The sequence below is a fragment of the Lepidochelys kempii genome, chromosome 11 (assembly GCF_965140285.1).
Source record: "Lepidochelys kempii isolate rLepKem1 chromosome 11, rLepKem1.hap1, whole genome shotgun sequence".
Classification (NCBI taxonomy): domain Eukaryota; kingdom Metazoa; phylum Chordata; order Testudines; family Cheloniidae; genus Lepidochelys; species Lepidochelys kempii.
In genome coordinates, this window is record NC_136390.1 from 1,168,696 (window position 1) to 1,178,038 (window position 9,343).

The following is a 9,343-nucleotide window of genomic DNA, read 5'->3' on the forward strand; positions in this document are numbered from 1 at the left end:
TGGAGGGGTAAATAACACTTCCCTATTCACTTTCTCCACACCAGTCATGTATTTATAGACTTCTATCCTATCCTCCCCCATTACCCATCTCCTTTCCAAGCTAAACAGTCTCTGCTTTTTACTCTCTCCTCATACAGAAGCTGTTCCATCCCCTAATCATTTTTGTTGTTCTTCTGTGTACTTTTTCCAATTCCAGTATATCTTTTTGTCTCATTCTCTCTCCCTTTCTTAATGATTCCCAACATTCTGTTGGCTTTTTTGGCTGCCGCTGCCCATTGAGTGGATGTTTTCAGAGAACTATCCACAGTGACCCAAGATCTCTCTCTTGAGTGGTAACAGCTAATTTAGACCCCATCATTGTATATGTCTAGTTGGGATTCTGTTTTCCAATGTGCATTACTTTGCATTTATCAACATTGAATTTCATCTGCCATTGTGTTGCCCAGTCATCGAGTTTTGAGAGATCCCTTTGTAGCTCTTCGCAATCTGCCTGGGTCTTTACTATCTTGAGTAGTTTTGTACCATCTGCTTGCAAATTCCCTGTTCACCCCTTTTTCCAGATCACTTATGAATATGTTGAAAAGGGCTGGTCCAGGTACAGATGTGACGAAGTGGGACTGTTCTTAATGTTTCCTCCGAATATTGTGGGGGTGCCTCAGTTTCCCCTATGCAGTTCTTAAGTATCTAGGTGGTGGGGTAAGGGTGTATGATCATTGCAGAGCCCTAGAGGGCAGGTGTGTGCAGGGGTCTGGACATAGAGACTGGCCGACACCCTGTTTCCTGGCAACTGATGGCCTGGGCCCTTCCCCCCACCCCTGCAAGGTGAAAGCTGAAGGGTTGGAGAACAAAGGAATCAGGTGACCACCTGGCCCAGGAAAGGAACAAAGCCCAGAGGAGGAGGGGCTGGAGGGAGTTTCAGTTTGGGGCTGGCTGGGACATGGAGTAAAAGGCAGACGGGGTTGTCTGGCTCACTGCCCCCCAAAATGGACCCAGCTGAGGGGTCCTGTTCTCTGCACCTGCAAGCTCTGTGTTAGACCATGTTCCTGTCATCTAATAAACCTTCTGTTTTACTGGCTGGCTGAGAGTCCCGTCTGACTGCGAAGTTGGGGTGCAGGACCCTCTGACTTCCCCAGGAGCCCTGCCTGAGCGGACTCGCTGGGGGAAGCACACGGAGGGGCAGAGGATGCTGAATGCTCCGAGGTCAGACCCAGGGAGGTGGAAGCAGTGTGAGCTGTGTGTCCTGCAGACAGGCTGCTCACAAAAAGGCGACTGCCCCAGAGTCCTGACTGGCTTCATGGGGAGCAGTTCCAGAGCATCGCCCAGGGACTCCGTGACAACAGACCCTTGGGGGACCCTGCTATTTACCTCTTTCCATTCTGAAAACCGACCATTTATTCCTACCCTTTGTTTCCTGTCTTTTAGCCAGTTATCAGTCCAGGAGAGAACCTTCCCTCTTACCCCATGACAGCTTACTTTGCTGAAGAGCCTTTGGTGAGGGACCTTGTCAAAGGCTTTCTGAAAGTCCAAGTACCCTATAGCCACTGGATCCCCCTGGTCCATGTTTGTTGAGCCCTCAGAAAATTCTAATGACTCGGTGAGGCCTGATCTCCCTTACAAACGTCGTGTTGACTCTGCCCCAACTTATGTTTGGGGAGTGGGATGCTCCACACGTGACCCATGGATGGGAGAGGGTATTGGAGGCAGAGCAGCCCTCTAGCCCCCTCACAGAGTTCCTCTCCACTGCCTGGGCTCTCCTGGGTGGGGTCTTGTTCTGGAACGCACACGGGCTTGCTTTGGTGCCTCCTGTGCACAGGAGAGAGGGGGCAGCAGGAAGCCTTGCCAGGGACTGGCTGTAGCTCTGTGTGCTGATGGACAGATCGTGCTCGCAGCTGGATTCATCTCGCACGCAGCAGGCGGGGTCTCGGGCTTTCCGCCCTCCCTGGGGGAAAGGATCCCCCAGCTTGGTCCATCTGCCTGCTGGCAGCTTTCCCTGCTATTCAGAAGGAGCGTCTCCCTGGTTAGTTTCACTCTGCTACTCCCACTACTCCCCGTGTACATGCTAACACTAGCGGGGCTCCTCCTCCAGCTCTGTGGAGCCAGCTCTCACGTCCACCCTGCTCTCCTCTGGCCAAGCTGCAGGTTTGGCTCCTTTAGTGTCTCCACATAAGCCAATTGCTCCAGCCCCTCGATCATTTTTGTTGCTCTTCTCTGACCCCTTCCATCTGCTCCCAGGACTAATGCTGCTAGCCAGGGTCCCACAGCACACCCTTCTGACACTGGTTTCCAGGGAGTAGCTGAGAAAAGCCTCTCACCTGGGCATGCAGATCACAGATGCCCCTCAGCAAGGGGCATGCAGCTGAACCCCAAGCCCCCGGAGGGGACTAACCAATGCGCCTTCTCTTGCCCTGGGACTATGGTCCTCCCAAAGCGCTGCGCCTCCACCCTGGACAGATGGTCCCAGAGAAAGAGACGGGGAGCGCCAAACAACCCCAGGGCCACGGGGCCCCGAGCAGCTCCCAGGGCAATGGGGCTGGAGACCAGGCAGACCCTGGCCCGGCGGGCTTTGCTCTCGCCCTGCCTGAGTGGCTCCTGACTCAGTGAATGATAAAGACGCAGGCTCGGAGCGCTGATGTTGACCTTTACTAGCCACTGCCTGGTGCAGTCCCAGCAGATCCCCGCGTGCTGAGGGCTCCCCGTGGCCACCGTCACAGGAGGACACACACGACCGACTCCATCTCGTCGGGAGCAGACTCGATCTCGGCAAGCGCTGACTTGAGGTCGCTGAGCGTGAACCGGCTCTTGTCCGGCACCGACTCGCTCTCGTCTGGCACCAACCCGCCCCCCATGGCTCCAGGAATGCTCCCCACCTTCTGCAGCTCGGCCGCCCTCTCCTCCCCCTCCTTTGCGCTGTCTCCTCCGCCGGGGCTCTCTGCTCCCTTGGCCCGGCTCTGAGGCGCCAGGGCAGCGCCCGCCTCCTCGCTGGCCCCCTTGCGGGCCCGCCGCGTACTGACCCGTCTCTTCTTGGAGCCGCGGGCGTCCACTCGATGCTGCCCCATGTCCTCCAGCTCCGACAGGCTGTAGGCCATGGCCCGGTGCAGATCTTTGTCCTCCTCTTCGGGGAGCACATAGGAGGAGGCCGTGCTTGGGGGGCGCTGCGGGGTGGGGGAGTCGGACGCAGAGCTCAGGATGTCGTGCTGTTCCTGGCGGTGCAGCCCTACCTGAGGCTCCACACTGTTGGCTATGTCTGTAAGAAAAGCACCCGAACCAGAGTAACGGGAGAGGGACCCGGCCAGAGCGTCCCCAGGACCCGGGGCCAGCCCCCAGCCAGGGAAGCAGGGGCCCAGATTCAGTGTCCAGATGGGCCTCGGCTCCTTGCCCCAGTGTGGCATTGCAGGTTCTGGTAAGAGGGATCCACAGCCCCAGAGAGCGAATTCCTCTGTGCTCAGACGGGCACAGTGTGGGCAAGTGGAGTTCCCCACAGCCCCTGCCCAGAACCCCCCACCCCACCTCCAGCTGGGGGAGCTCCCTGGCGCCCCTCTGCTGACACTGCCAATAAGGGGCCAGTTAGCCCCAGGTGCGAGGGACATGTCCCCCAGGGCCAACGGCCGAGGGGAGATTGCCTGTCTGGCAGCACCAGGTGGGGATGCAGCGTCGGGCCATGTCCCAGGAGCCCCGTCTCTGCGTCGGGCGCTCCCCTCTCCCGCAGACGCTCCCGACGCCAGTCTGCTCACCCAGCATTGGGCGGGGCTAGCCCGGGCTACTTACTGAACTGCTCTGGTTCCCATTTTCTGCACCAGGCAGACTCTACATTCCAGGCCCCTGTGGGCTAAGTTCCCTCTCCCGTCAGACTTCCCCCCAGTCTCCCTGGTAATTGCACCGGCCAGGGTAGGCACACAGCATGGCCTCACAAGTTACCGGCCCTGCGCAACCCCCATCCGGAGGCCCAGAAGCTCTGCTCCTCACCATTCACCTCTGTAGCTTTCAGCTCTCCGTCCTCCTCGATTTCCACCCGCTCCTGGCCGTTCTCGATGATCCTGGGGAACAGAGGAGGGGGTGCTGTATGCGTGGAGATGACCATTTCTATTCCTGATATTATCACTGTGGTGCATTTGCAACAAGTCTTGCACAAAGTGTCTCATGTCCGGTGTCAATGGAAACACTATAATCTATCGAGTGCGATTATCCTGGTGAAATCCACCTATCAGATTTGTATCGGAAGTGAGGAATATGGGCTGTGTATCTCCAGCCGGTGTTTTGTTCGTGGGTGATGCCTCCAGATGGGTTTACAGCAGGGCCAGACAGCTGTGTGTTCATGGCCCATCAAGGACACTTGGCTCACAACAGGCCGTTGAAGACACACATCCTGCACCGTAAGCCTTTCCTGAAGACCCCTCAGAGAGAAGATGGGCAGTGGCAGCCCCTGGGAGTCAGCAAGCCACGTGAGGGATGTGATCTGCCCATGTGCCCCTGGACTCCATCTTGGGCAGTAACTTTCCATGCATCAGGGCTGTGGGCTTTGTTTGGGACAGGACATTTCCACGCACACGGCAAAGGATATAAAAGACCCCTGAGACATCTCCATGTTGCCTCTTTCCTGTCCTAGTTCTATGGACTGTGGATTTACAACTCAAAGGAGCATCTTGAATGTAGACCGAAGACCTGCCAATCTATGGGAAGGTGCCAGAGAGACTTTGCAAGCGACCCGTCTGTTGCATCCCTGCTACAGCCCTGTCTAAGGACTTCGCCATCACTTGTCCGTATATGATCTGTTACCCATTTGTAACTCTCTGCTTTTCTTTCCTGAATAAACCGTTCGTTAGCTCACTAAGGATGGGCTGGCAGGGTGATACGTGGGTAAGATCTGAGATTCATACTGACCTGGGGTAAGTGTCTGGCCCTTTGGGATTAGTAGAAACTCACATACAGGGAAATGGTTTTTCAATCGTCCCTCGCTACATGGGACCGGGTAGTCTGGCTGGGAGCCAAGGGCTGGACTGCGCAGAGGGGACTGGCGGGGAGGACTCGATGCAGCGCTTTCGTTATGGGCCTGGGGCATCTAGTTACAGAGCAAACCACCAGCTCTGGTGTACCTGCCCTGAGCGTGGCATTGTCAGTGTGGCACATCCCGGGCACAGAGCATATGGGTCCAGCAGAGAGGAAACTCACTCCTCCTCCCCATTTCCCACCCACACGGCCCGCTCTAAGAGACACCCACGCACCTGCTCCCCCCCCCCCCGCCCGCCCGCACACCCTTCGCTTGTACATTGCCACAGGCCCCCTGGATCCCGGATTCTCTGAGCACGTGAGCACTTTGCCCCATGCCCCAGGCAGTGGGAACCCCAAGGAAAGGAAACCCGCCAGCCCTGGCCACACACACTCAGCAGGTGGGGAGGCTGCTGCTACCCCTGGGCACCCAGCACTGCCTCCCACCTCGCAAAATGCGCAGCTGTGAGCATACTGTGCCCCGTTCCCTCAGGGCCGTGCCCCATGGGAGCTCACACGTTCCACGCACCCGGAAGCTGCTGCACCCTCCCTCCGTCCCCCAGCCCTCCAGAGCATGAGACAATGGCACTGGGAATGCATCCAGAGTCAGGGTCATTTGTGTGACTCCGGGGATTGCTGGGCTCCCCCTCACCCTGCAGGAGTTCAGCTCAGGTTCACTCCTGAGACGGGGCAGGGAGCCACTGCTGAAAGCAGGACACCAGCCTGGCTGGCCCCATGGAGGGCTCTGGCATGGTGGGTGGTGGGACACGGGACTGGGGGCTCCATGATCTGGTCCCCTGGAGCAGCTGCCGTGTTGCTGGGAGACAGGCTAGCTTGGCCACTGGCCAGTCCGCGCTGGCTCCTCCCTACCTCTTCGTGGTGATGCGTTTGCCGTTGACGAAGGTGGTGGAGGTGGAAACTGAGCGGAAGCCAATTCCGGGGTCGGTGCCAGGGCTGAAGGACGAGGAGAAGAAATCTGAAAAACAGGGTGACAACCTCACAGCAGGAGCCCCCAGCCTGGGCCAGGCACCGGGGAGCCCCGCGGGATCACAGGGGGTCCTTGGCCAGGTGTGAGAGGGTGACGGGGTGGTAATGGGTCAGCCAGGGGATGCACTGCAGGGCGGGTGTGAAACTGGGATAGGAAATATCTGTCTAGGAGTCGCAGGGCGAGAGTGTCGTTTGGGCCGGGCCGGGCAGGGGAATGGAGGCATGGGGAGGAGGTTTGGGCCGGGCAGGGGATCCGGAGTTAGGGGGAGGAGGTTTGGGCTGGATGGGGAGCTGGAGCTAAGGGGAGGAGGTTTGGGCCGGGCCGGGCAGGGGAGCTGGAGCCGAGGGGAGAAGGTTTGGGCTGGGCAGAGCAGGGGAATGGCGCTAGATGTGCAGGGCTCAGACAGGGCCAGGACTCAGAGGAAGGACGGGGGGGGGGGAAGCTGAGGACAATGGGGCTGGGCTACAATTTGGAGCCAGAGGAAGAATCCGTGGCGACGGGGAGCCCAAAGCTGGTCTGCTGGCACCCCCTGCCCCCTTACCTGACTGCTCTGGAAAGGCATAGGAGCAGAAGGAGTAGGCAACAGAGGGGCCCCCCCGTCCGTGGCCCCGGGGCCCTCCGGCATGCAGATCTGAGAACAGGCCCACATCATCTGGAAAGCAGGACATGGGTGGGTAATTCGGCCCGGTAGCTAACGGGAAGGGCAGGGGGAGGGGTCACCGCCACTAGGGGGCTCTCCGGGGGGGCCGTGATGGGAGCACAGCCTGGAACTCTGCCCCCGCCCGCCAAGGACAGACACAACAGAGCCACCCAAACCCGTAGCATGGAGCTGCTGGGACTCCTGCTGCAGGCCGCGCTCCAGCCCTGGGGCTCCTGCCCCCGTCCACGGAGAGCCCAGGCTCTGTGGGGCAGGGGCCTTGCTTCGGTGCTCTTGAAGATTTGGGGCGCTGTGTCAGTACTAATATCACGCTCCAGCAGGCATGAGCCAGGTAGGGCTGAATGGCGGCCGAGTGCCGGCTGGGAGATGGCTGCACTGCTCCTCCTCCCAGCAACGGGGCGGGCGCAGCAGGCTGGCGCAGGGGGTCATTTCATTCAAGGATTGCAAGGCCAGAAGGGACCATCGCCCAACCCCCTGCATAGCCCAGAGATGTCCGTGTCACACCCACCGCTCCCCGCTGGGCTGCAGAGTCTCCTGGAGCCGCCCCGTCTTGGACTGAAGACACTGAGCGAGATCCCTGGGTGAGCTGGCCCCAGGGCTAGTTCCCCGCACCGTTTGCACCTTCCTTGCTAGTCTGAATCTAGCTCACTTCCCCCCTTGCCAGTGGATCCCCCTCTGCCTTTGGGGGCAGGACCACAGAGGCCTCTGAGAGCTGAGCTCTTGGTCCCATGTAGGTACTTCTCTTCCAGTGACTTGAGGGGCTGTTCAGAGTCGCTGATGGTGTGAAAACTAAGGTCCATTGTGGTCATCCAGGACCATCAAATCTTCTGTCTGGTGCTAACTCCACAGGGGAGCTGGGCTCTTCCCTGCCAAGAATCTAAGCCAGCTGGGAGCTGGGTCTGTCAGAGCCCTCTCTCCTCCTCCCTGCTCAGCTCCAAGCGCCATTTGTCCTGCAGCTCTCTGGTCTGTACAGTCCAGGGCGAGCTAGCAGGCGTGTAGTGTGCCAGAGGGGGCCTGCAGCCCGGAGATAGCCCTCAGCAAGAGGGACTGCAAAGGCCGACGGAGACACACCCTGCGCTGTGGGGCCAGGAGCTGATACTTACTCTGGCTGAGCGAGAGGGTAAAGCAGCCCTGCCGTGCACAGCCCAAGCGCACACGGAAACGTGCCCACACATGGCTGTGAAAGGCTCCGACGCTGCACAGGGCCCGTGGGTTACGTCCTGGCGCCCTTGTCGAGGTTATGCCATGGACGTTCTGAGGGCAGGAGCGGGTACAAAGCTGAGCCTGTTCCGGGAGGACTCTGGGTGCAGGGCACGTGCTGAGAACTGAACGCCAAAGCCGTGTTTGTCTGCGTCTCTGGGATGCAGCTGAGGGGCAGGTTCGGGCAGTCCCAAGAGGCATTACTGCTGCCTAGGGGTGGGGAGAAGGCACCTGCTCCTGAGAAGGGAATGGGGCAGGGAAAGGAGTTGGCCATGGATTGATGGCTCCAAGGTGGGAAGGGGGTTTGGGGGTGCAGGATTTGGCTGCCTGAAATCTCTCAGCTCACAATGATTTGCTGACTAATTTCTTCCCAGCACAGTGGCGTTTATCTAGGGCGACATACAGAGCAGCACAGACAGGAACAAAGCAAGGTCCCTGCCTGGAGGCGCTTCTAATATGATCTGCACAAGCAGGATAGAGCATCAGCTCGGAGTGGGGACAAGTGGGGGGACCACACAGGGAAGGGGTGAAACAAGGGGTGGGATCTGAGTTACTACAGAAAATTCTTTCCTGGGTATCTGGCTGGTGAATCTTGCCCATATGCTCAGGGTTTCAGCTGATCCCATATTTGGGGTCGGGAAGGAATTTTCCTCCAGGGCAGATTGGAAGAGGCCCTGGAAGTTTTTCGCCTTCTGTGACGATGTGACTCAGCAGGGAGGGGGGAGTGTTGACCTGGGAATGTGCCCTGGGGATGGGAGACCTGAGAGCCTGTCACCTGAGCCAGGAGGGGGAGGGGGAGGTGACACCTCCGCCCAGGAATGTGAACAGAGGCTGCAGCAGGGAACCTGCTGGGTGGGTTTAGTTTCAGTTTGGGGCTGGGGAGAGGAACACAGGGAACCCCAGGGCTGGGGTCTAAGCTCCCTGCTCCCCCAGAAGGACGTGATTGAGGGGTCCTGGTTGTACCCACAAGCTCTGTTTGGGGCTGTTCCTGTTGTCCAATAAACCTTCTGTTTTACTGGCTGGCTGAGAGTCTCAGTGGATCCCAGGAAGAGGGGTGCAGGGCCTGGACTCCCCCACACTCCGTGACAACTGGTGGCAGCGGTGGGATGTACTGCACCCCGTGAACGGCGCTTCCGGCAGTAAGTGACTGGGGAGCAGTAAAACGAAGGGGAATTGACGGGGACCAGGCGTGCTGAAGATTCAGAGAGAGACGGTTTCGGGGGGCGGTTAACCCCTGGGAATGTGTGACCAGAGAGAAAGACTTTTGCAGTAACAGGGTCCCCCAGGGGATTGCAGCGAGCGGTCCCAGGGGCGGAGGAGTCTGCAGCTCGACCCTGGCAAAGAGTCGGTGACCTCAAGAAGGACGGGCACACGAGGGGCTTTTCCTGGAAACCGTGGGAAGCTGCCCGGCCTGCGAGTGGCCAGCAGGGAGATGTACGCTAAACGCCTGAAGAGCGACCTGGTGGAGCTGTGCAGGCAGAGGGGGCTGCGCATCGGGAGGTCCACCAAGGAAC

The 9,343-nt window shown here is 59.0% G+C and overlaps 1 protein-coding gene across 1 annotated transcript; it reads right to left on the reverse strand.

The window, feature by feature from the left end:
- Nucleotides 1-1,253: 1,253 nt before the first annotated feature.
- Nucleotides 1,254-7,804, reverse strand: LOC140895902 (uncharacterized). Its single transcript, XM_078847978.1, has 6 exons — nt 7,733-7,804; nt 7,138-7,258; nt 6,513-6,623; nt 5,854-5,959; nt 3,964-4,034; nt 1,254-3,244 (listed from the first exon to the last, which is right to left on the reverse strand). The coding sequence occupies exons 1-6, from the start codon at nt 7,802-7,804 to the stop codon at nt 2,706-2,708; spliced, it is 1,020 nt and encodes a 339-aa protein (XP_078704104.1). The 3' UTR covers nt 1,254-2,705.
- Between the last annotated feature and the right edge of the window lie 1,539 nt (nt 7,805-9,343).